This window comes from Phyllopteryx taeniolatus, chromosome 15, assembly GCF_024500385.1.
Source record: "Phyllopteryx taeniolatus isolate TA_2022b chromosome 15, UOR_Ptae_1.2, whole genome shotgun sequence".
Classification (NCBI taxonomy): Eukaryota; Metazoa; Chordata; class Actinopteri; order Syngnathiformes; family Syngnathidae; genus Phyllopteryx; species Phyllopteryx taeniolatus.
The window spans coordinates 4,767,736-4,793,440 of NC_084516.1; the positions used below are offsets into that span (position 1 = coordinate 4,767,736).

Consider the following 25,705-nt stretch of genomic DNA (forward strand, 5'->3'; position numbering starts at 1 on the left):
ACCTTTCCATTATCCCTCATGGAGGGTTCATAAATCAAGCGTACGCCACGCACCTCCTTCAAACACCCCAACAGAGTTGGTGCACTACTATCCCTGGCACCACAACCCAGCCGCCACCCACCAAAAAAGGATAGCTCTGCTGTTCTTGTTCGTGTGGAAAAATGATCGCTGCGAAGCTTCAAAGCAGAGATTTTGCTTTGAATTTATTCGATTAACCGTTTTCGCCCTAAATTTTATGTCGTAAACCGGTCTTCCCGGAACTGTTGGAGCCATGCACTGGCTTTAACATCCCAACACAGTTGGCACACTCTTATCCCTGGGCCATGGAACCACAACCCCGTTCCACGTTGTTTCTCTCTCCGCCTGCCGCCCTCTATCACGTCACCTTTCCATTATCCGTCACAAAGGGTTCATAAATCAAGCGCTCCTTGCCAACCTGACCTCCGCTTTTGTCCTCCTAATCTGTTTTGCCGCGCCACACCGGATCGCAGTTCATCCGCAGACATGTTATGAGGTTACGCTTGTTTGTTTTTTTTGTTTTTTTAAAATCATGTCCTCAAGCACAAATACTGTATGACTTCATTGAAGACGAACCAATCAATTCATTGATCGTCATCAAAAAAATTAGCATTATTATCTCTCTGAGGGGCGATTTTTCTTGACAAAGCGCTATTCTATCAGCTCACATGAATTGTAACGTGAGAGACATTCTGTCGATTCGTAAACGAGTCAATCAGCAGAAAGTCCAGGAAATCAATTGGGAAACTCTCCCTCGAGACAATCGGCCGCTGCAGCCTTTCTCCGAAAAGGACACAAGTGGGAAGCAAAAGCTCGGGTTTATTTTTGGATATTTAGGAATTCCTTCTTTTTGTGCCCAAGACGGCCAGATTTGGATGATAAAATTAACATTTATGCGAAATAAATTAGGGATAGGCGTTTGAGTAAAATTTTTTTATCAACTATGAGGGGAAACAAAGCTAATGATCAATAAATAAATTCTTATTCCCTGATTAGTATTTTAGGATCAATTCAGGTTAAGGAAAGTTATTTTTTTCCCCCCCACAGATGACTATGAGACTATTCTTCTGATTAATTTTTTTTCTTGAAAGTACTTTTGTAGAAAATATAAAACTACAGTATTTTCCCGAAATTATACTATTTTATCAAAAGTATCTAAAAAACTTTTTTTCTTGAAAATATGAACTTTTTTCCCCAAATTTGCATGACTTTTTTCTTGATTTTTTTTCTTGAGTTAGCCGATTTTTTTTTCACAGCCCTACTGAGGACCCACTGTATTGTATTACTTCACCACACCCTTTTTCTTTTTTTTTCTTTTCAGGGTGTTAATCTCTTAAGTCTCCTCTTTAGCTGGTAAAATGCATACTCCATAGAGTTTAAGTCTAGGCCCAGCTGTTCAATGCAGCCTATTTCAGTTATGTACTTGTTTGTAACTTCGAAACCTCGTATGTAGGCGACCGTCGTGAACCGAGGATGATGAACTTTATTGGGCTTTCACAAACAAAACGAGTTTAAAAATCTTACTGCTGTCAGTGTGTAAAATGAGCCCCCGGCTATGACACCGCCACCTGCTTGTGTGCGTGCCCGAGGGTCTTCGAGAGAGCGGGACATATTTGCAAACGATCTCACATGTTGCCTTTTATTGGCGTCACTGCGGCAGGGCGCATCGTGCACGCTCCATTTCTGTTTGCAGCAATGCGACAGCAGCGGCAAAAACTGGAGTTTTACATCTTATGTATACGGTCTCTATCTGGGGAAGGAAATATGTCATTACTATTAGCACTAAACTCTAGCTGTTCCACATTGGAAGACAAAATTGCCCAATCAATCTAAAAATGTTGTTTTAATCAGAAACTTCCACCTTTCTTAACGGATGATATTTTTCACATTACAATAACTCCCACATTGTAACAATTCTTTATTTACACTAAAATTTCCCAATAAAGAGACATTTAACCTATTTACCTCCTCGTTCCACATTTCTCAACTGATTTAAACTATTCCAACTTCAAAATGTTCATTCAGGACATCTTGGGGACTATTTTTCACATTCCAGTAATTCCCACATTTTTGGAATTCCACATTTACACAATCAAATTCCCAAATAAAGATACATTTTATATATTTACTTCCTCCTTCCACATTTTTCGAATGATTATTTAAACCATTCAAACTTCAAATATTCATCTCAGGTTATTATTTTGCTATATGGTAGCATACAGTACATACTGTTGGGTTGTTAGCACTTGACCAATTCTCATTAGAAATAGTATATAAATATAGGGGAAAAAGTCAAATCCTCATTGCTCACACTGATTTTAGAAATTCTCATTTCAGCACAGCGTGAGGTCTCCAGCATTCACATGGAATTTTTACAGAAATTTCATTCTTGAGGAACTATTAATTTTAAAACTGTGGATGGCTGTAGTTTTCTTACCTAACCAGAAAGCAGATGTATTAGCATACAGGCTGGATTAATATTGTTGTCATCAGTCACTCACCATAGTGTGGGATGATGGCCCACGCCATGGCCGAGGCATAGATGCCGCCGATCATCCAGAACATGCAGAGCCAGCTCAGGTGCTCGCCACGTTTCTCCCGGGCCAACACCTCGGCAAAGTATGAAAACACGATGGGCACTGCGCCGCCAATCCTGCGGATAGTCAGTCGTAATCAATCACTAACAATTTAATATATATACGGTAATTTCTTGTGTATAATGCGCACCCATGTATAATACGCACCCCCAAAGTTGACTTAAAAATTCTGGAAAACCCATCCACCAATGTAGAATGCATTTTTACAATGGATAATTTTGCTTCTACCCATTTGATCAAAACATTCATCCATCCATTCATTTTCTGAGCCGCTTCTCCTCACTAGGGTCGAGGGCGTGCTGGAGCCTATCCCAGCTGTCATCGGGCAGGAGGCGGGGTACACCCTGAACTGGTTGCCAGCCAATCGCAGGGCACATACAAACAAACAACCATTCGCACTCACAGTCATGCCTACGGGCAATTTAGAGTCTCCAATTCATGCATGTTTTTGGGATGTGGGAGGAAACCGGAGTGCCCGGAGAAAACCCACGCAGGCATGGGGAGAACTTGCAAACTCCACACAGGCGGGGACGGGGATTGAACCCCGCACCTCAGAACTGTGAGGCTGACGCTCTAACCAGTCGTCCACCGTGCTGCCTGATCAAAACATATTATCGTTAATTTGTTAGGTTTTTTTTAAAAAATATTCTGAAGTTAAGCACTTTATTTGAACACGTTTAATTTTATTTTAATGGTATTCAAATTAAACGGTCAAGCATTTCAGAAAAGCATTATCCTTAAACAAAACATAACCATAAAGAAATTAATGAGGGTTGTTGTTCAGTCATCAGTCATATTTAAAAATATATATATATATATATATTTCATAAATCCTGCCGGGGTATGTAAACTTATGAGCACAACTTTACATATATGTAGTCATACGTACCCCTGTCATATCAGAATGAAAGGGTAGATACACCTTTTTTATAACCACTAGGTGGCGGTGGCATATTAGAATGAAAGTGTACACCTCTCTCATAACCTCTAGGTGGCGATGGCATTTTGGAATGCAATTGTACAGCTTTTTCATAACCACTAGATGGCGGCATACATTTATAAAATATATATTTAGAAACAAATCTCTGAATTCACATCACAACCATACATTCCAACACAACAAAGTTGGTGGCCCCCAAAAAATAATTGCCACCCACAAATATTTAGCGAAAAATAACCCCCAAACCATGTTTAGCACATAGCTATCTTGATTTTACATTTTAAAGCCTTTACCAAAATTTTTCAGTACCCCCTCCAGAATCCTGACAGAGTTATCACACTCCTATGCCTGCCACAAGCCCCTGTTTAGTGCATAACTACATACATTTTCCGTCATTGAACAGCCTTCGCAGAAACTTTCAAAACGCGCACCCCTTTCACACACCCTGACAGAGTTGGTGCACCCCTATCCCTGGCACCACAAATCTCCCACCACCCACCCTTCGCCCGAAAAATCGAACCCCCCACGTTTAATGCTTAGCAACGTAAATTTCACGTCGTACAATAGCTTTTACCCAAACGAATTAAACCCCCACACCAACCACCTGAAAAAGAACCCTGTTTAGCGCATAGCTATTAGATTTTTTTGCGTTATAATAAGAGAGCAGCCTTTGCCAAAATGTTCAAGCCATGCACCCTTTCCCACAGAGTTGGCGGACCCACCCCTATCACCAGTACCACAACCCCTTCAAGAAAACATCTAAACATTGCCTGTTTAGCCGATCGCTATGTGGATTTTACATTGTAGAAGAGCCTTTTCTAAATTTCCTAAGCCTCGCACCCCCTTCAACATGGTAATTCCCTACCTCTGGCACCACACAACCTTAACGTATGCTTTCGCAATGACAGACTCACCCGAATCCCGACAGCATGCGGCAGAAGAGGAAGGTGCTGTAGCCTTGCACGAAGGAGGAGAGGAAGGCGAAGAAGCCGTTAGCTGACAATGATATCAGCAGGCACTGTTTACGGCCCAGCTTGTCCGACAGGCCGCCCCAAAAGAAGGCTCCGAACATCATTCCGAGGTACACGATACTGCCTGGAGAGAGCAAGGGAATGGACAAAATTTAGGAGTAGAGCGTGGAAATTTGTCATTTTCAGTAGCCCCGACATAAGTACCAGACATCAAGATGGGACCACCTTGTTGAAGAGAAACAATTGCAGGGCTCCCACTAATTAAAACAACTACTTTACATTCAGCGCCATAGTGAGTTATACTTTTAATAATTTCATTCTATGCTGGTTTGTCAAAATATTTCTTTACGTGAAACTGGTCCATGGTTTTGGGCCACTGCACTACAGGAAGTCGTGGTCAGCTCTTTTCCCGTTCACAGGACAGTGCAGCATTGGAGAGCATAGTTGTCAGACCAGGAAGTAATGGCGTCGCTTTTGACCTGCTAATAAAAATGCTAATGTATTTGATAGGTGGGGGTGAGGCCACCTCTTTTTTTTTTTCTTCCACCCTCTCTTTTGCACCGTGTTTGCAGTGATGGGGCAGATAGGCTAAAAGTAAAATGCTCTTATCGAGCCACGCAGACACCGCGCCGGGAGCCAGCCATTCATTACGCGGCGACAGCTGCTAGCTCGCCGCTGCAGAGAAGGCCGTAAGGGAGAACCGACGACTGGTCGACCGGGCGGCGGCAGCGGGACATGAAGATGAAACAAAAAATATCAAGGCAAAACATCAAATGTGCCGCAAAAGCGGGGACATACATGTGATGGAACAAACAATGCGGGATGAACACGTGTAGCCAAGACGGTCTATCTGGAAGCATCGGCTCATTTGTTTTATGGCGGAGCTCATGCTGAGTTAGGATGTATAATAAAGGGAGGAAGAGGAGGTGAGGGTGGTGGGTGTGCCAGGATTCTTCCAGAGATTGGATTTGTTATTTCCTGTGGGGTTCAAGCAAAGGTCAGACCCTTAAAACATGCACCATCTCACCAGCTATTATTTCATTGTCGCTTACTGCATCTTATCCATACAACGGGATCAAACGCTGATGTTGTCATTGTTAGAATTTAAACTTTTTATGTCAAATTACTTTAAAACGATATCTTTCTGTAGTCATTGACGGCCTAGTGCAGTTTTTCCCAACCTTTACTGAGCCAAGGCACCCATTTTCCATCAGAAAAATCTTGCTGAGAACCACCAAACAAAAATGTCACAAAAAATAAGAAAACTGAAAAAGAAAAAGATCACCTCATCTGAATGTAGTCACAAATTTATTTTCTCAGTGGGAAATAATAAATACATAAATAAATATTGGTAAAATAAACCATTTTACATATACTTTTTAAAAACAAATAACTGGTTAGTCAATTATAATGAAATTATTTAGAAATAATAACATTCAAAATAGTAGTAAAATCAACAATTTTACATATATCCATCCATTCTCTGGCCCACTTATCCTCACAGGGTTGGGGGTTGTGGTGGAGCCCATCCCAGCTGACGTTGGGTAAGAGGTGGGATAAAGCTTACAAAAATAAAAACAAATTCTTGAAATGTGAAACACACACACACACACACACACACACCATACTTTAACATTACTAACACTAACACTAAAAACAAGAGCGGGTGAAAATGAACACCAGGAATCTTTACCCAACAATTAAGGTTGGATTTACATTACGTGCTCCAAGTGACACAAGTCTATTTTCCCCCCCAGAATATCCTAATATCAGAATCATGCCAAATGTAGATTAAAAAGTGAATATGAATCGGATACAGTATGAACTGTCTACTGTGATTAAAATACACCTCCGGGAAATCAAAACTACGTAAAAAAAGCAATTTAAATTAAGCATAGATGTTTGCGTGATACACAGTACTTGGAAATAGCAGAACATTCAATGCATGCATTCAATGGAACGATGCGCAACTTTTCCTTGTGGGATTAATATTATTATTATGCAGCTGAAATGGTCTCCACGCATGCTGATTTGTACTTCTTCTTTTAAATCTGAACTCCCCCTTGACGCCTTTTGTGCGATGTTCTCGCTCGTTGGCACGCCGTGTCTCGCCAAAGAACACTGTGTGATTGACAGGCGGGTTTTAGCAAGGGGATGAATGAAACGTTAATTACACCTGCCGGGCTGTGATCCATAATTACTGTTAATGTCCTCTTTTCTTTGATTAAAAACCTTTGGTTAATTTTTTAGACACAAGGTTATTTGTGTGGTAAAGACAAGTCAAAAATGCGATACCAAAGTGAAAATAATTCCCCCCAGAAAAAGTCTAAAAAAGCCTTGCGGGAAAAGACAAAATTCTGCTATTTTGGTTTGAAGCTGCCATTTTAACAACATTTTGTCCGTTTCCAATTATCCTTCAAAGACGAAATCCTAGAGATATTTTTCGATTGCCTCTAAATTTGAAGCATGCGTGCTCGGGGTTGAACCGATTTGTCGACGCAACGACTTTACCACTGCGCAATGTTGATTATAGCTCGAAGCCGATTAATCACTCATGATGTGTTTTGGCATTAACAACACCTCGCAGAAAGTAACAGGTGGTGTGTTCACGCAGCGAACTAACAGCGGTGCCTCAAGCGTGTGGGAATATTTGACTAAAAATGAGACCTAGCAAAATATGGAAGTATATCCTCAAGTAGAATTATTGCACGCCAATATAAAAAAACACCCGCTAACGCAGGCTGACAACCAGCCTAAATCCTCACGTCAGTCGTCAGTGAATTCACCAAACGCCCTCCTGAAACAGAAAAGGCAGACAATTTACTCTAGCGTCTGCTTATACGATGAAATGTGAATGAGCGGTGGTCGATCAATGTCTTTATAGTGAAAATGAATTGAGAATGTCAGTTGTAACTACCCCAAAAACAAAACATTTGAGTTTTCATCATTGGTGGCCAAGTTGGATATTTTGCCATAAAACAAAAACAGAAAAACGCTTAACACAGTTAGACAAGCCCAGTTTCACTTCACAATGAAAATTTGGGAAGCATGTCTATCAAAAAATCTCAAATACCCATGCTTAAAAAGAAACAGTGTGCCATTTTGGTTTGACACGAACAATGTAGGGTCATTTTGGCCATTTCCAAGGCTCCTTGGAAGACAAACTCATCCTCGATATTTTGTCCGATTGAACAATAAAAGGGTTCTCGTCCCAAAACTAGAAGTACGTCCCAATAATTGTCTTCAAATAGTGTTAAGTGTAAACCAAGAGAGAGCTGTAAGACAGCACTGTGTTCCATCGTAGAAAATTCTACTTCAATTATTTGCAGTCTTTTCAAGAGCAATCATTAGTCTCTCCCTTTGAACGAATCTACTCCAGAGGCCACTATTGATCACTCTGATTTTATTTCCCTCCACACACGCAGTTAATTTTTTGTTGTGAGCCAGTTGGTGATACATAATGTGACTCATTCGTTTGTTCTCCCCCACTCGTCTCCCACTGCGAGATGACTCACACGTGGAATGTGGATGAATAGTACACCATCTTTACACTCTCCGGCCGTATTATTAGGTACACCTGCACAGCCCAAGTCACCAAAAACACAGCAAATAGTCCTTTCTGTAAAATGCTCGCTAGAGATGTCCGAAAAGTCGCTAAATTGGCAACACTGAGTAGCCCTCGCTTCGTCGCAACGCCCTTGCTCCGCCCCCATCATCATGGCAATGAAAACCGTACTTACGACTTAGACCGGTGTGAAAAAGGGGATGTTAACTGTTATTATTATTATTATTATTATCATTATTAATTCTATATCCATTGTGTATTTTGACAGAAGGATGTCAGAGAGACCACCTGGAAACACAAATTGCATAATGTCTTCTTTAAGACAAAAAAAACGCCTCCCACAAAGAGACACCTCCCTCTTTCCTTCTTCTTCTCTGCTCAGTATTAGAGAAGCTTTTGTCTTTAATGGCAATTAGCGTCCCAGTAGACTGATATGTGGTCGCGCCACAATGTTTATGTTCCACCAGCTATTAGTTAACGTTTGGGGCGTTTTTTTTTTTTTTTTTTACTGAAATGGTGGGAAGTAGAGTGAAGCACTGTTCAGATCCACCCGGTATAGGTGAAAATATATTTTAAAAAAAAGAAATCTCCCATACGCGTTAAACGCATTTGAACTTATTGAAACTCAATTTTGAAACACATTGTAAATGTATAGAAAATACTGTGCGTATTGTATTGTCAGCGTGATAAATACATGCATGCACCTTTAAGAGGCGGGGTCTGCTGGGGCGACGTGAGATGTCGGCAAGTCACGTGCGTGTGTAAGTGTCTGGGTGTTCGCTGTGGCCGACAGCAGCTCCTGCCCGAATCCTCATTATGGTTTACTTTTCTCCCGGCATTCTATCTACAACTAAAAAGTGCAGCGGCGATTGTGGCTCTCCTTTTCTCACAGGTGAGGGCATTACAGTAAGTATGTAACTTACTGGTAACTGTAGTAACTTACTGTATGTGTCAAACAAATGTTCTCCATTGAAATTAATCATCTATACATTCCAGAATCCCAAAAAACATTGTGTTACCTGAAAAATAGACACTGTACAAAACATAACAAATGAGAACGTAAAGAAATAAACTGGTTTTATAACGTTTAATGACTGTACCGCGGACGACGAACAGCAATATAGCAGCCAAACATTACATTCCTTACCGAGCCATCCGGCGCCGGAGTTGGGCACGCACATGTCCGTTTCGGCGCTGGGCAGGACGAATCCCACCACGAACACCTCCACGCCGTCCGACATGAGCGCCAGGCCCAGCACGAAGAAGAGCTGCCACTGGAACCTCCCGTGGCCGCACTCCTGCATGATGAGCTCGTACTGCTGCGCCAGCTCCTCCTCGTCGGCCTGCCGCTCGTTCTCCAGCTCCTTGCGGCTCTTCGGACCGTCGTCTGCCGGCTGGCCCGGGGGCGTCTGTCCGTCCCGGGGTTTCCCTTCCTGGTAGGCGGGCACGCCTTGGTACTCGCCCTCGTAGATCTCGTCTTCGTCGTCGTGGCCCTCCGTGGCATCGCTGGAAGCCCCGTCCTCGTCATTGGCCGCTTTGCCGTCGTAGTGGCAATTGTAGTCGTTCTCCTCCTCCTCGTCGTTATGGAATCGATTGTAACTGCGGTGCGCCGAGTATTCGTCCGAGGCGCGGTCCACCGCCTTGCTGAAGTTCTTGCCGGCTTGCCTCTTGGCTTCCTTGGCGATGTCTTTGGCGCCTTTGACCAGGGAAGTCCTGTTGTTGTGCGTTTCATTCATCTTGACGCAGACAAAGCTGAGCAGTAAGTGTTTATAAGGAGCCTATTTCAGCAGTTTCAGCAGTCGGAGTAGTTTATAAGGTCAAACGAGCAACAGTCGGCTGCCAGGATAATAATTAAGTGTTGAGGTCGAACCCCATGGAGCTCGAAAAGGAGGCCGTTGAAATTGGAAAACTCCTCAGTGGTGGAAGAGCTCAGCAGACGAGGCCATCAGCCTGAAGGAACACAAGGAGAAAGCACTTCATTAAAAGTTAGCTGATGAAAAACTGACTGCAGTGCACAGTGAAGGTATTTGTAGGGTCTTCTTGAAACTGCTTAGTTATTTAATCACTTTTTTGGCGGGACAAACCATGAGTAATTGACACTTGAAACTAGGATCTCAAAACACTATCAGTTCAAACTCATCTTCAAACATGGCAAATAAATGGGTATAGATTATTTGACTTTGAAAACAACGCACCAAAAATGCATTTTTGCACATGTGGCGAAAACTCTTTGTAACTTCCACTAACAACACAGGCTCAATTCCTACCTCCTTCCAAACCTGCAAAGATTTTAGTCTGTCGAGACGTATCACTTCAACAAACTTCCTTGAGACCAATTTATACTTTCAGTACTTTTGGTGCTGCAAATAGGTGGGGCTTCACTGTTATTAAAAACCCACAAGCATATTCATCCTGGTCAAACTTTACGTTTGGTGGGGCAAGGCTAGACACACATAAAAAGACACAGGAAGTCTGCCATTCTAGTTCAAAGCAGACGTTTTAGAGTCATGTTGACTACTTCAGAAGGAAATTTGTCACCGTACTGCAAAAACTAAAATCTAACCTCTCTCAGATTAACAATCCCAAATCAAAATGTTTTTGTTTTTTTTGTCTGCCAAGATATTTTATCTTTCCAGGCATTTTTATTTTTTTTTTTGCGTACAAGCATTTCACTTAAAGTATTTTTTCTTTAAAAATCTTAATAAGGTTTTCTAACTTTTTATTAATGTTTTATCACTGGTTATTATTAGGTTTATCTTAAAATAAGAAATACCATGATTTTACCATCTTTAGCTGTTGGTTGTATAAATAGATAAATAGTTGGTGGTGCTTTTCTTTTTTTTTTTTTTTTTTTTTTAATGTTAAGGCTAGTTATGTTTACTTGTTTGAAGAAATCTTGCCAAACCACATTTCCTGTTATATTGGCAGACATTTTTTTTTTACAAGGAGGTAATATAATCCTCATTTCATTACTTTTTTCTTGTTTTTTTTTTTAAGACCTGTTTTTTAAAATATATTTTTAATGCAGTTTGTGTCCAATTACTACCAAATATTAACCACCAGACCGATGGCTGATTGCCAAACTTTCAAGTTTTTGGCATTGCAAACCTTGCTGAAACCCAATAAAACATAAAACTAAACTTTTTCTCGATTCTGATGCCTAGGTTTCCTTCCACCGCAAACCGACTCAAACTACTTCAAACTGTATCGTTGCATCAAGTCCAACGCCCTACGAAAGCTTCTTCCTCGCTCCTCGCAGCTTTAATTCTTATCCTCTTCAGAAATTGTGCACTACAAAATCACTGCTGTTGTGTGTCGAAGCTAATTCTTTTCGGTTTGGTGATTCTCATCCAGGAACACGTCGGCCCGTGTGAGTGAACGCCCTCGGGCTCTTTCCGTGGCCGCTGCACCGGCCCGGTCTCGCCAAAGACCTGTCAGCACGTCAGGGGCTTGTCGCCTGTGCCGCTAAGCCCTTGAGCATCTCTGTTAGTGGCGGGCCAAAAACCACACAGACACACACGTGTGTAGTCGTACTTTGAGGAGTGGACACTGGACTTTCCCTCAGTCCGCAATAGTAGGACGTGATTTGTGCCCTAATGAGATCAGTTTGTGTCATTTATGTTTTTGTTTAAAGTGCATCACGATAGCATAGCCCCTTTCAGACTACCCGTCAAGACCGTCTTTTTCCCATGTTGCATTTCAGCAGGTGTGATGGGGGGAGGTGGGGGGGGGAACACCTCAGTGATGCCATGCTGTGCCCTTCCATGCAGTTTTCTGTCTGACCATTTGGCTGTGTCTCCCAGTACTATATTTATTGTTCTGGTCCATTTACAGTTCGGGAGCTATAATACAGTTGGCGAGGTATAAAAATCTGTGTTTGAGCACTATGGGCCAGATACCAACATACTGACTGTCGTTTTCTGTTCATTCCATTTTGCAAAAAATAATAACATAATTATAATAATAATTACTGTGCAAGCTTTTTAGTCCCAAGGATTTTTTGTCAGGTATTCTTATTAATAGTGCGAGTATTTTTTTTATCCACAAAATTTAGGAAATTTACCAATAATTGGGGGGTTGAAGTTAACATTTTTATGTAGTATCAGAGGTGTAACAAAGGTAGAACGGGGGCTGTGATAAAGAATAGCGGAAAGCCAAGTAACACAACCTCTCCGCTTGTAGTCCCTCCCCTATAAATGCCATAGCACTGCAATTAAAGGGGAAGTTTGCAACTGAGAAAAAAAAAATCACTTTTGTCATATTTGTTAAAACTGACATTATGACCTGATAGTACTACAAGATAAATACTATTTGTAAAACAAAAAAAATACAAAAAAAACCTCCCATCTCTGGCGTCAATTTCTGCCTCTAATTTGATTTGCAATAAACCACCTCGCTTTAGGAAAAAACAATCAACCAGAGTAGAAAGGCGCGACTTACAAGGTGTCAATCATTTGTTGCGCACTCGTGGACACATGCATAGTGGGCACATCACTGCGGCCTCATGCTGACCTGTTACCTTGGGCTTCAGGAGCTTTTGTGAAACTATGGTGGGAAAAAAAGCCTGTCCAGTGTATGCTAACCACTGGACATAGGACTAGCAAACAGAAGGAGAGAAAGGGACCTCAGGATTCAGGAGAGAAGCAGAATTAGCAAAATTTCTGCTCCAAAGATAAGTTTATCACCTCTTTTTGATTTTGCCAACGTCATTTTTATTTTTACTTTTTTATTTTTTTTACAGTGCATGTTATGTACAGTGCAAGTCTCTTGCACGTTAGTGAGGGGGGTAGCTTTGGTCAGAGACTCAAGAGGGGGGTGGGATGAATGAGGTTCTTGCTAGCAGTTGTAACGCTGCAAACTCCCCTTTAACCTAAAAAATTCACTTAGTGTAGGGATTTTTCAGGTTTTGGTAGGATTTTTTTGCAAGGTGGCTGAAGAACTGGTCTTTTCATACAGTTTTACTTCTTTCTATGGAAAAAAAAAACCTTCAGTTTTGCTCATTTGAACTCAATCTATAGTGTGCACACTGGACTGCTAGTACAGTTGGCATCCAAGCATACACTCAGGTGAATAGTGTGTCAGTGTGGTATGTTAAAAGGGTTGCAGCTGCACGTACATCTGCAGAATATGAAATCCATCTTTTCCCCATTAGCGTTAGCACTGCGTTTGTATCGGCACGCTCCCTGGAGCGGAGGGCTGCAGACGTTGGCTCGAGTGCCCAAATGGAGCGTGGCAGGTTGATGTATGGCGCCTCCGCTCACCTTTTGCTCAGCGCGATGAGATAAAACATCGGTTGGGATCAGTCCTTTGAACGCTGGCGCGCCAGGGGGCTCGTGGGGAAGGCGCCCGAGAGAGTTTGGCGCAATGCATCAGCGAAATGAGGCGGGAAATGGCTCGTAACTAACTTTTCTTCGGCGCGTCCGGTTTGATGAGGAGGCAGCTGACCCTGACCGTGGATGCACTCGTCATGGCCCAGAATGCAGTGAGTGCCCTTTTAAATAAATGCCTTCTGGCTACTTTGTTTTATTAACCCCGCAAACTCCTCGGAGCAGCTCATGAAGATGGCGCCTGATCTGGTTCATATGGGTAAAAACATTGTTTTTTTTTTTAATCAATGTTACTGTTGCTGTTTTTATTTCGATAAGTTTACGTTTCTGTTTTTGTTCCCATTCTCGTTGCCCTGATAGTACAAATAAATTTTTTTCACAGATCTGTAATTTACTTGATTCTTTTTTTCTGACAACTTTTTACATTTAATCCCTCAAATGAGCAAAACAGAAGGTTTTTTTTCCCCCATTAAAAGCGATATCTGTACTTTCTACTACTTGCTTTGTCAAAATAGGCTTGTTGCTTGTTTCAAACTCTGCAGATGATGACACGACATAAAAAAGACATACATAGAGAGGTAAAGTCAACCGCGGTTGATATTTTGATTAATTGATTGAGAGCTTGGGGACTGATAAGGCAGAACATGAACCAGGGAGCATTAATAACGATGACTTCTCTAAGGGAATTGTTTGATGTTATTGGCTTTTACAAGAGCCTTTTTTTGTATCTGCCCAAAAATCACCAGCTTCTGCCGTTATTTTTCTGTTGTTAATTACAAACCCCAATTCCAATGAAGTTGGGACGTTGTGTAAAACCTAAATAAAAACAGAACACTATGAATTCCAAATCCTTTTCAACCTGTATTAAATTGAATACACTACAATGATATATACTGTTCAAACTGATAAACTTCATAGTTTTTTTGTTTTTTGTTTTTTTGCAAATAATCACTCATTTTGAATTTGATGCCTGCAACACATTCCCAAAAAGCTGGGAGAGGGGCATGTTTACCATTGTGTTACACGACCTTTCCTTTTAACAACGCAATATGCATTTGGGAACCGAGGACACTGATTGTTGAAGCTTTGTAGGTAGAATTCTTTCCAATTCTTGCTTGATGTACAACTTCAGTTGCTCAACAGTCTACGTTGTCGAATGTTGCATTTCAAAGTGTGTCTGCACACATTTTTAATCGGAGGCAGGCCGGGACTGTTGGCAGGCCACTCTTTTAATATGAAGCCACGCTATTGTAATACGTGCAAAATGGGGCTTGACATTGTCTTGCTGAAATAAGCAGGGACATCCCTAAAAAAGAAGTTGCTTGGATGGCAGCAAATGTTGCTTCAACACCTGAATGTTTCCTTTCAACAGTAATAGTGCCTTCACAGATGTGCAATTTACCCATGCCGTGGGCACTTACACAACCCCATACCATCAAAGGTGCTGTTTTTTTAACTTTGCGCTGATAACGATCTGGATGGTCCTTTTCTTCTTTGGCCCGGAGGACACAACGTCCATTATTTCCAAAAACAGGTTAAAAATGTGCACTCGTCAGCCCACAGCACACTTTTCCACATTGCGTCAGTCCATCTCAGATGAGCTTGGGCCCTGAGAAGCCAGTGGCGTTTCTTGGTGTTGTTGATATGTGGCTTTCGCTGAGCATGGTAGAGTTCTAACTTGCATTTGTAGATGTAGTGACGACTTGTGTTAACTGACAAATGTTTTCTGAAGTGTTCCTGAGCCTTATGTGCAGAGATTTCTCCAAATTCTCTGAATCTTTTGATGATATTATGGACAGTAGATGATGAAATCCCCAAATTCCTTATAATTGTACATTACATACATGAAACGTTGTTCTTAAACTGTTGGACTCCTGTATTAGCTCGCGTTGCTCACATAGTGGCGAACCTCGCCCCACCCTTGCTTGTGAACACCTGAGCCTTTTTGGCAATCAGTAAAGTTCCTGCAAAGGGGTAAAACATTTTCCTGACTGTGGCGCTTTAATGGCTGGCTGATACCGCATCGCCACATTCATGAATCACTGACGAGTAGACGTAGACACGTACTGTACAACTTTGACAGCGCTCTGGCAAAAAAGAAGAAACGCTTGCTGTATTCCACACCGATTCGGTGAGCGTCGGCATGTGACATCCAGGTTGACAATATGGAAATGTGGAGCCCTGCAGGCTTGCTGCGGCGTCCACAGATGGCTGCAGTGAGCATTGGCTAATGCGCATCATGCAAACAAAAACCACACGCCAAAGCTCTGGTGCAGATGCTGTGAAATCCAGCACACAGCTTTGTTTGGAATATACTATACTGTTCGCCTTCTTATGCTACATGTTCACAATATGTGGCGACGAATGATTTGAGGATTCAAAAATACATCCAAACAATGCCTGTCCCAAACTTTTTAAATCACACACCCCTTTCAACACCACAACAGATTTGGTGCAGCCCCTCTCACCTGCACACACCCAAAAAAAAAACAAAAAAAAGTCGATAATCAAACCGAACGTTCTTTTTCAGTCTTGCAAGCTCTTTAAGCCATGCAGCCCTCTTCACATGCTGGCAGAGATGGCAAGCCTCCTCAGCCCTTTTAAAGGCCATCACGCAAAAGTGATAAAACCTCAAAAAGTAGCCACCTCGACCTAGGCAAGTACTAACTTTTAATCTTATGCACACCCAAAGGTGAGAATCCCTTTTCTATTCTACCTAGAGGTGGAAAAAGTACTCTTACTCTGTACATAAGTTGAAGTACAGATACTTGTGTCCCCCCATAAAGGTGCTATATGGGGGCCCAGCATCAGGTGCTACACCTTGTAAGAGCCCAATCGAGACCTCAGGTAAACTATGGTTGACTATCTCTCTCTATTTACTTTTTTTTTTTTTTTTTTTAAACATTGTGCCATCATCCGCAGAGGTTGAAAGAAGTAACGAGGCTATTTGGACAAAGTATAAGATATAAAGTACATCTGTTCTGTTTTCAAACGTAGGGAGTAAAAATGAAAAGTCATCCAAAAAAAAAAAATACTCAAGTGCAGATACTGAAAGAATGGTGTACTTTGTTACTTCTCACCACTAATTCCGTCACAGAAGGGTGGCCAAACTTCCAGCAGAAATCCTCCAAACTGACTTTGGAGTCCTTCTGCTGCACAGCCTGTGGCTCAGTCCAAGCGCACGGGGGAAGTGGCATCAATCAACGCGGGAGGCGTTTGACACGCGTTACGTCCCGTAATTAGATTTTTGTGGGCTGCCCCGCTTAGTGAGCATCCATCCTACAACCCAACCTTCCGCTCCCACCCCACCAACCTCGGGTTCGCTCACGCTGCAGCGCTTTCCTGAGTAATGGCTGCATGTGTTCCCCCCCTCCTTTATTACACACCCTCTGCAGCCTCACTCCTCTGGTTGCCTCAGTGCCGGATTTGCCACTACATAGCAGAACTTTTCAAGCTACCCAGGAAGACTCGTGCAGACAATTTTTGTCCAACTTTTCCTTCAATCTTAGCTAAACTTGGAGGGGAAAAGAGCATTTTGAGGCATTCAACATATGTGATTTTCAAGGAGGCTAAAATAATAATAATAATAATAATAAACCACTCACCATCGTTGAGACTGCGTGCCAGCAACGCGTGACAATATGTGAGCTCCCCGCTTGTTCCAGTTGAGATGCTCGCCGCTCGATGCTGCAGTCCGACAAGAGCGAGAGAGGCTGGAGGAGGATGGAAAGCGTGAGCGCAGGAGGGGAGGGAGGGAGGGAAGGATGTAGGAGGAGCTGCACGGAGGTTGTATGGACTGATATAATCAATAGGCTATACAACAACTGGGTTAGACAGTCGGCGGAGTATAAACAGCCAGTCAGTGCGGGCTTGGGGGGATGTTGGGGATGATCAGACTGAGATGGGACCCTGGGAAGGAAGTTCACTCAGGGATGACCGTAGCGTTAGACATCGCTGATCATCTCATGGCGTGGTCAATGAGTGATCAGCACATTTGCCTTACAGTGATGAGGTTCGGGGTTTGAATCTCGGCTACGGCCCTCCTGTGTGGAGTCTGCATGTTCTAACCGTGCTTGCGTGGGTTTTCTCCGGGTACTCAGGCTTCTTCCTACATTCCAAAAACATGCATGTTAGGTTCACTGAAGACTTCGGAGCTTGGAGCACCTTGGAGGATAAAAACACATGTGCGCATGATGTTTCTGGACTTCTCAACAGCGTTCAACACATCCAGTGTCATCACCCTGAACAATGACTCCCCGCAAGGCTATGTCCTCAGCCCCCTGCTGTTCACCCTGTATGACCCATAACTGTACGCGGGTGACACAACTGTTGTGGGTCTCATCAAAGATGATAACGAACTGGCCTACAGGAATGATGTGAAACATCTGGTGGACTGGTACAAGGTAAACAATCTGATCATCAATCTTGACAAAAACAAAGGGGATCGTTGTTGACTTTAGGAAATCTCAGCTCAGTCACACGTCACTTCTCATCTACGCTATGCATCAAGTCATTCGAACTATTTAATTCATTTGATACTGTTAGCTAAGGTACAGAAATTCCATTTAATATGTGCACTGACCGTGCGTTTTTTGTCTCTAAATTTTCCACAGACGTGGATGTGAGTCAGAATGCTTGTTTGTCTGTAGGTGCCACTCTTAAGAATGGACAACGTACATATGCACAGCGCGAGCTGGCATGTGTTACGTGAGCACCACACCAAGTCACCATGAGCGTGAGCTAGCAAGCAACGTTATCCATCTTACCTTCCAAATCGCAGCGGTACGATGAGACGTAAAGCCGGCAACACGGAACGCCAAAGTGCAGCGTGCGTAGAGCGTTCTACAGTGGGATGAGACGTTGGCAGGCACATGGTGCTGAAATGTGATGCCCAACCTTGGTCCTATATATTACATTGAAGAGGAGCCACTGCACACATCAGTGGGTGAAGATTGGTGCGTCCCTGACCTGAAATGTGTCACGAAATCAGACAACAGAAATTAACAAAATAACTTTACTCCACTACTGTATATACTATTTATCTGCCCATCTAATAAAAGCTAAACATATTTCAAAATATTTTTATTTTATTATAAATATTTTTATTTTATTATAAATATTTTTATTTTATTTTGTATCTTCAAGGAAAGTAATTTGGTGACCACCGTCAGTGGTGGGGTGGCGTTCCAAGCTGCGGTCCTATACTACCTCTTAAGCACCAGCTTCTGGTTTCATGAATTGTTGACGGACAGTGACACAGGGTGGGAGAAGCGAGTGACGATTTTTGGAGATTTGAAAATCGACCTCCGACTTAGTACTTAGTATCTCGGGAAATGTCTTGGGAAGCAGCTGGACCATTGCAATGCAGATGTCTGCTGGGTGAAAAGGAAGCATCCCCCCCAAACCTCAAAAAGGCCAGGATGTTCATAATGGCCTTTGGAGGGCTATTGTATCCATTGAATGAGCAATACACCCGCAAGACCCCCTCATCTTCTCCAGAAATAACCACATCTCTAGGAAGCCAGGAAGGAAGAAGGACATCCCTCTTGCTCTTCACAGGGAAAAAAAACAAACAAACAACAAAAAACATTTGCATTTCAATCCCCCAGATGTCGGGGAATGGTGTGTTAAGTCCAGAAAGCAACTCATTAAGCCACGCCGCTACCATGAGTGACAAGTAAAGACATTAAAACCATTTTCTGTTCTGGTTTCTGTGCTCTTTACGCATCAAAAGATCCCTCATTTGGAGCCGTTATTAAGCCGCAATGGAGATGCTGCTGATTCAGCATGCGGCCTCGTCTCGAGGCTCGTAAAAAATAAAAAAAAAAGAAAGCGGGCTGCCGGTGTCCTGACACCACTGTGTGGAGTGGTGTTAAGTAATGAGACATAGCCTGGAGAATAGCCCAGCGGGTTAACGCGAGGTTAATTACATTTCTTAAACACAGAACGGGGGAGGCAGCGGTTAAGAGGGTTGCCGAGCAGGAACGGTTAAGAGGACGAGTTAAAATGGTTTATTAGCTCCAAGGCCCACTAGCAGGAAGTACACTTTACAATTACTTCCCATAGTTATTGATGAATTGACATGGCTGGGATGGGACGCTCATAAGGAGGCTATGTGTAAGAATATGTTTAAAAAAAAAAAAAAGCATGTCTCTTTTAAGACATGATTTTCAACCAATTAAAAAAAGTTCCCAAGTTTCTGAATAAAACACCGTGTTCAGAGCAGTCGCTGTTGTACACAAACAAATGAGAACAAAAAATACAAAAATATTTGACAACAAATACAGAAATAGTCAACAAAAATGTAAAGAAATAAAGAAATATTTAGAATTTTTTTTTCTAAAATAAGGAAAGAATATCAAATTATAATTGACGAAAACTTAAAAAACACATTATTTAACTAAAAAATACAAAATTACTTTACAAAATAATCTAAAATATTCAACAGAAATAAGGAAACTATTAGAAAGAAAATCTACAAATATTGACAAAATAAAATGTGACAAAAAACCCAAACTATTTGACCAAATATACACAACTAATATTGGGGGATAAAACATATAACATTATGTATGCTCATGTGAGGCAAATGTAATGACTCATATTCAGTTGCGACTTTAAGAAATCCTGAAGAAAGCTTCCCCAGTCACAGTGTTCGGCATCACAAAGGCCAAAGGCTATTTCTTGAGTCTTTCGGGCTATTGTCTTTAACATTTTGCTTTTTAGCTGCATGATCTCTTGTACGCAAACCTCTCGCAAATTCTGAAATGTTTGCTGCCGGTACCAAACCGCGACGCAAGCGCTCAATCAGGGGATAAGAGAGTTTCGAGATTTTCAGCAGTGTGACTTTAATAGCAGCTGACGGGTCGTTAAAACGGTCGGGATCTCAATTCACTCCAATTTTGTCTGTTTTGTCTTTTACATTGAGCACCTGTGAGTAGAGATTGACAATACGACCTTAAAATCATAAATAAAATGTTTATTTTTTAAAAGAAGTTTTTCCATTTTTTTTTTTTCACAAAAATCTGACTTCTGATTTTTATTAAAATTTTTGTTGAACATACATCCAAAGACAAAAGACAATAAGATTATTCAAAACGTGTTTTGCTTTGTAGCACTGACGAGGAAAATGAGCAACACTTCCCAACGCCTGCGTTGACAAGTGTGGGCATGAGAACGCATTGTAGAGTGCGCAAGCTAATTCAAAGCGGCATGTGTGGGGGCGCGGCGGTATTGCTATACGAAACCTTCTCAGGCCACCGGTTTTCGCTCGATTTGATCCGTCGCATTGTACTGCAGCCAACTGGGAAAACCACAAGGCGTTGAACACATCAGTGGGAATGCACTAGCAAGCGAAAACAATGAAAGAGAGTGAGCATCTTTTATATTGACCAGTCCGACCAGGATGTCACAGGATTTTTTAGGGGGATTGTTGCAGCCTAAAATGGCTGATTTCAGGGCAGCGTTGTCCAAAAATTGCAAATGCTGTTGCAACTTATTCATAGCTTTTGTTGTGATAAATTACATAGATTTTTTAATTATTATTATTATTTTTTTTTGCCTCACGTTGCGAGCAAAGATTTTACTTACAAGTGAGCTTTTTCTAATCATGGGTCCTAAGAAAGCGAGTGCTGGGAAGCAGATAATTTTTATTCTGCGCTAGTGCAAAGCCTGAGACATTGAGTTAACACTTGTGTGTGTGGGTGGTTGCTAGGTTTTACCTCCCTCTCGCCATCTCACACAAACACAAGAGATGAAATGCTATACAGGAAACATTTCATTTAATTACGGTAACCAGTTTTGTCACCACATTTCTGAAAGAAATACAGTATGCCAGGGATTAGCTAATAGGATTGGGAAATCAAAAGGTACATTCACATATACAGAAGCAAAAGAGCTAATACTCAAAATATTACAAATAAATATCTGAAGATATTACAGGAAAAATACACAAATGCTGTGTTCTAAAAAAATACAAAAATGAAAAAAATAATACATGAGAAATACACAAATTAGAAAACAATACAGAAAGAAAAAATACCCATAATAGACACATATTTTAACAAAGAAATAGCAAGATATTTGACTTTTAGAAAAAAAGAAACATTTGGGAATATTTTTTTTATATATATATATATATATATATATATATATGCTGGTGGGAGAAAGTTTTTGTGCCACGTTGGCGAGTCAGCGTCGCTTTCATGAACCGGGAGCAAAGTGCAATTCCTTTTCTCACTTCCATTACAATTGGATGCCTTAGTGAAAGACTTGATAAAAAAAAAGAAAAAAAAAACTAACAACTGTATACTTTACTAAAATCAGTATAGAATGTTTGAAAGACAATGCATGTGTGTACATGACGAGTGCTCAAGTACTGTTAACAACAGCGGTTTTTCCCAGAACTACAGGCGCATGTTACCTCTACAAGCAAACTTTTGTTAAGGCTAGCTTAAAGAATTAGGAAAGTATTTAAGTGTAAAGTATCTTATTTTATTTCATACTATAGTGTTTCCTTGTGAAATTTTATTTTGAAAGGTCTATATCCTGTTGGTGTGCTCTCGTGTTATTTACTTTACTGTATTAGCAGCTAGCATGCTCATCGACTAGCGCTGTGCTCCACTTTGCTAGCTAGCGACTGTAAAAGAGTAAGTAAGCGCTTGGAAGATATAAGAAGACGAATTATTCCCTCTATATAGCACGCAGCCGACGAGGTATTTGTTTATTTGTATTTACTTTGTTTCTTTGTATTCATGCTGTGCATGACTTTATACTTTAAAGTAACATATTTCATTTGTGTATATTGTTTTCACTGTGGTGGTGTTGAGGAAAAAAGTCAGGCCTTGAATAAACCAGCTTGTGTCTATTCGTGCTTGGAGGGAGTAACCGCGCGGGCGTTTTGAGTTCCAGCCGGACACTACCATTTCTGTCCGTTAATTCCGAAGTCCGTTGTTTCTGGGACCGTATTTGACACATATCTTTAGAAAAAAAAAAAAAACACGAAAAAAACGTAAAAATATTAGATGACAACACAAGGAAAAAATATCGCTGTCACCTGGGCTGACGTCTTCTACGGCACTATAACATATGCAGCTATTGACTGACTTGCATTGTCTTGCTTGCGATCTTGTTCTTCCGAAGAAGCCGGAAAGTAACTATCAAATACGGTAGTACCAATGACTACAATTTTAAAGGGTAATACCAACCATCTGGAAACTTTATCACGGTTTATCGGTAAAACCATTTCATCCCTCGCGCAAACACACAGGAGAGTGTCGAAGGTGACGCAATGGCGCACTCCTTCATTTGTCATCTCTCATTAAGATGGAAGCTAATAGATGGGCAATGTGACAGTGATGTTAATTGCTTCCCCTCCCTGTCAGCCGCAGGTTGTGTGGAGTGAAAACGATGACTCTCGCCGATAAATAGCCATCAATCATCCCATTTTTGTCTGTCATGAACACAATCTATTTTTTATTTTATTATTATTATTATATTTTTTACATTGTGACTCAGTCGTTACTGTAGTTGTCGTAGCATCACAAACAAGGAAGTTGCTTTCCTTTTGTTTCATCGGCTCTTCTTTGCTCTGCCGAGAGGCCTGTTTCAGGGAGAGGCGGCGGACGGCTGAGCGATGAAGGGAAACGGCGGTGATTCCTGCAAGGCAGTTTTCACTCCCCACACCTCCTGCTCTTCCTCCTCCTCCTCCTCCTCCTCACGACAGCGACGCATCATGCGTGACTCACAGCTGGGAATTCCTTTGGGTGGCGACGGCGGATGATGCGACGGGCACGTCTTCGCCTCAGCGCTCGCCCCGGAATGGAGGTGACAGCTCGCCGAGTGTGCATTTTCGTGAAATATTAGCTTTTGGCTAACGGCCTCTTCTAGTCTGCTTGTAGTTTGAAGCCGTGTACGACAGCGCCGCACAACGCCGAGAGCCGCTACTAATATTCGGCCTTGTCATGCATAGCCAAATAAAGCAGGTGGTGCGTCAACTCCTACGGTATATTGTTGATGTTTTTTTAGGTTTTTTTCATCAGATTAATCACACTTTTGAATTTTTATTACTCACAGGCGCTAAATATACCACACATCGTACCACATTTTACTTTGAGATGGTATTTTAAACTTGTGCTTTGATGAAACAAGAGTTCAGTGCAGCAATTATATGAAAATGACTTGTTTGGGGTTTTTTTCCTTCTTTTTTCAAAAGTCCCATAGAGGTGATTTTTGAAGCGAGATATTGCCGCCGAGCACACCAGTCGGAGTCTCCTCACTCATCTTTTGCACTGGTGTAAGCATGACCTGATCATTGACCTTATCGCAACCTGCACGACATTTCAGATATCCCTCCGCTGTTAATGTAAAGGAGCTTCTGCGGTCAGAATAAATTGTGTGATTCAACATGATTAATGCGACAAACTTAGTTTTCACGCAATGGAATGTGGGGCCCTTCCCTTGTTTCCAACTCTTTGCTTTTGCATGGCGGCTGCATGCAGACACAGAGTGTGGTGCAGCAGTGCAGCCTGCTGGCGGAGCAGCAGGCTGCTGCTTGATCAACCCCTTTTTACAGTCAATACAGAGCATTTACAACTTGGTGTAGAGCCCACATCTTGGCCACCGTCTTGCTTTTCGGCCTTGGTGCAAGTAATAAGTTGACACATGATTTGATTGCCAGCCTCAACCGCTCTATTGTTCTTCGCAGGCCTCAATCTTTGCTCATTTTACATTCGTCGCTCTTCTCACTCGGCTGGGGGAACGGTAATTATTCCGGGTCGGAGAAAGGGGGAGAATGGGGGAAATCGCTGAGCTGGCAAAGAGCTCCCTGTCCCTCCAAGGTCAAAGCGTCCCCGCGCCGCTGACAAACGACTCGCATGCCGCTCGATGACGTTCTGCTCCGTTGATTTTAACGCGACGAAGAGGAGGAGTAGAGGGAACAGGCCGGTCGAACAGACGAAACAATGCTGAGTCAACAAAAAGAGGATCAATTATAGTTGACTCATTATTTTTGCATGCTGGCCCAATGGTGCAGTGCCCTAACGCATCCAGCATGTGGCGCTGTGGTTAATTTTTTTTTTATTGCATTTCAAATGCTCCATTCCTGTATGAACTGGATATAATGAACAGTCATACCGGTATCAGCCAACAGAGGATGCTACATGTCATTTTTGAAGACGTGGGTGTTTTTATTCAGGACAACTATAAGCAGACATACTACACACTTCCATTCATGTATGCATGATATGATTGCAGTAGTAACAGAAGAAAAAACACAAAAATGTGATTGTAGAAAAGGCGTAAACCTCACCTACGACCTCGCTCCACCGTAATATAAAATGCAACTGTTCCTGTAGTGCGTAGGTAATTGCTGCAGAGTGGGAGTGTGACACCATCCTATGTCGTCTCTAGTCCTGACCATTGAGCAACATTCGGCTGGAAAGAGGATGTGATTGAATCAAATCTGATTGGCCTGGCGTGACTCATTCGTGTCTCGGGGCCACTGAGTGAATCACGGATGTAAGGAAAAGGTGAAAAAAATATATATCAATGTATCAAAGAGTTCAGCAGGTCTACCTAATAAAACGTCCGGTGGGTGAAAATGTCGTCGAGATGAATAAAAGAGGCTCATCCGTAATTCATCTGCGAGCCAATTTATGTGCCTCGGTAGGTGCTGCTGTTTTGTTTAGCAACACATCAGCTAACTGTTGAATAACTGTGTGTGAACCATATAGCGTCTTTGAAACCACCTTACACAGTGGCCATCGAAGGCAACTTTTTGGTCTAATTATCTGAAGGTGTGAAGCCGCAGTGGCTGTCTGAAAAGGACAGGAATAAATCCTGGTTCCTTTGTTGCGCTTCTGATACTCTCATTTACCAGGAAGCCTGTGTGAAAGCAGCTGTATTTGCAAGTTAGACCCTTTTCTATGTTCTGTTTGCATCGAGGCCAATATTTCAGGAAATACGGTATCTAATTGCGAATGCATTTGTATAAACAAAGGCTTCCACTCAAATAAGCGATAGAGAAGCGTTGCATTGTGCAGCTAATGGAAGCCTCACGGTCTGGAGGTCTGGTGACTCCGAATGACCGCAGAACTCATGACGAGGCTAAACGCTCTCCTCTTAACTCCTCCACACAACATATACAGTATATCATTGGCGCTCACGCAGTATTAGTGTTTGCACAAGAAGGGATTACCGCGTGACTCATTAAGCAAAGGTTTATTTCAAGCGCAGGGGAGGGAAGCACATGAACGCGTGACTGGATTACTTTTTAATTCTAGGAAATG

General features: G+C 42.0%; 1 protein-coding gene and 1 long non-coding RNA gene across 3 annotated transcripts in view; one reads left to right on the forward strand and one right to left on the reverse strand.

Annotated features, from left to right (window-relative positions):
- The window catches only part of LOC133465234 (synaptic vesicle glycoprotein 2C-like), a 28,406-nt gene extending 11,271 nt beyond the window's left edge, over window positions 1–17,135 (reverse strand). For both annotated transcript variants that reach the window (XM_061747795.1, XM_061747794.1), the window contains exons 1-4: window positions 17,024–17,135; window positions 9,239–10,041; window positions 4,470–4,650; window positions 2,520–2,671 (exon numbers count right to left, since the gene is read on the reverse strand). In XM_061747795.1, coding sequence (XP_061603779.1) covers window positions 2,520–2,671; window positions 4,470–4,650; window positions 9,239–9,827 — 922 coding nt within the window. In that variant the 5' untranslated portion in view covers window positions 9,828–10,041; window positions 17,024–17,135. The remainder of the gene's footprint in view (window positions 1–2,519; window positions 2,672–4,469; window positions 4,651–9,238; window positions 10,042–17,023) is intronic.
- The window catches only part of LOC133465252 (uncharacterized), a 29,454-nt gene extending 6,030 nt beyond the window's left edge, over window positions 1–23,424 (forward strand). The window contains exons 3-4 of the long non-coding RNA XR_009784579.1: window positions 4,464–4,636; window positions 23,018–23,424. This is a non-coding gene — a long non-coding RNA (uncharacterized LOC133465252). The remainder of the gene's footprint in view (window positions 1–4,463; window positions 4,637–23,017) is intronic.
- The last annotated feature ends 2,281 nt before the right edge of the window (window positions 23,425–25,705 follow it).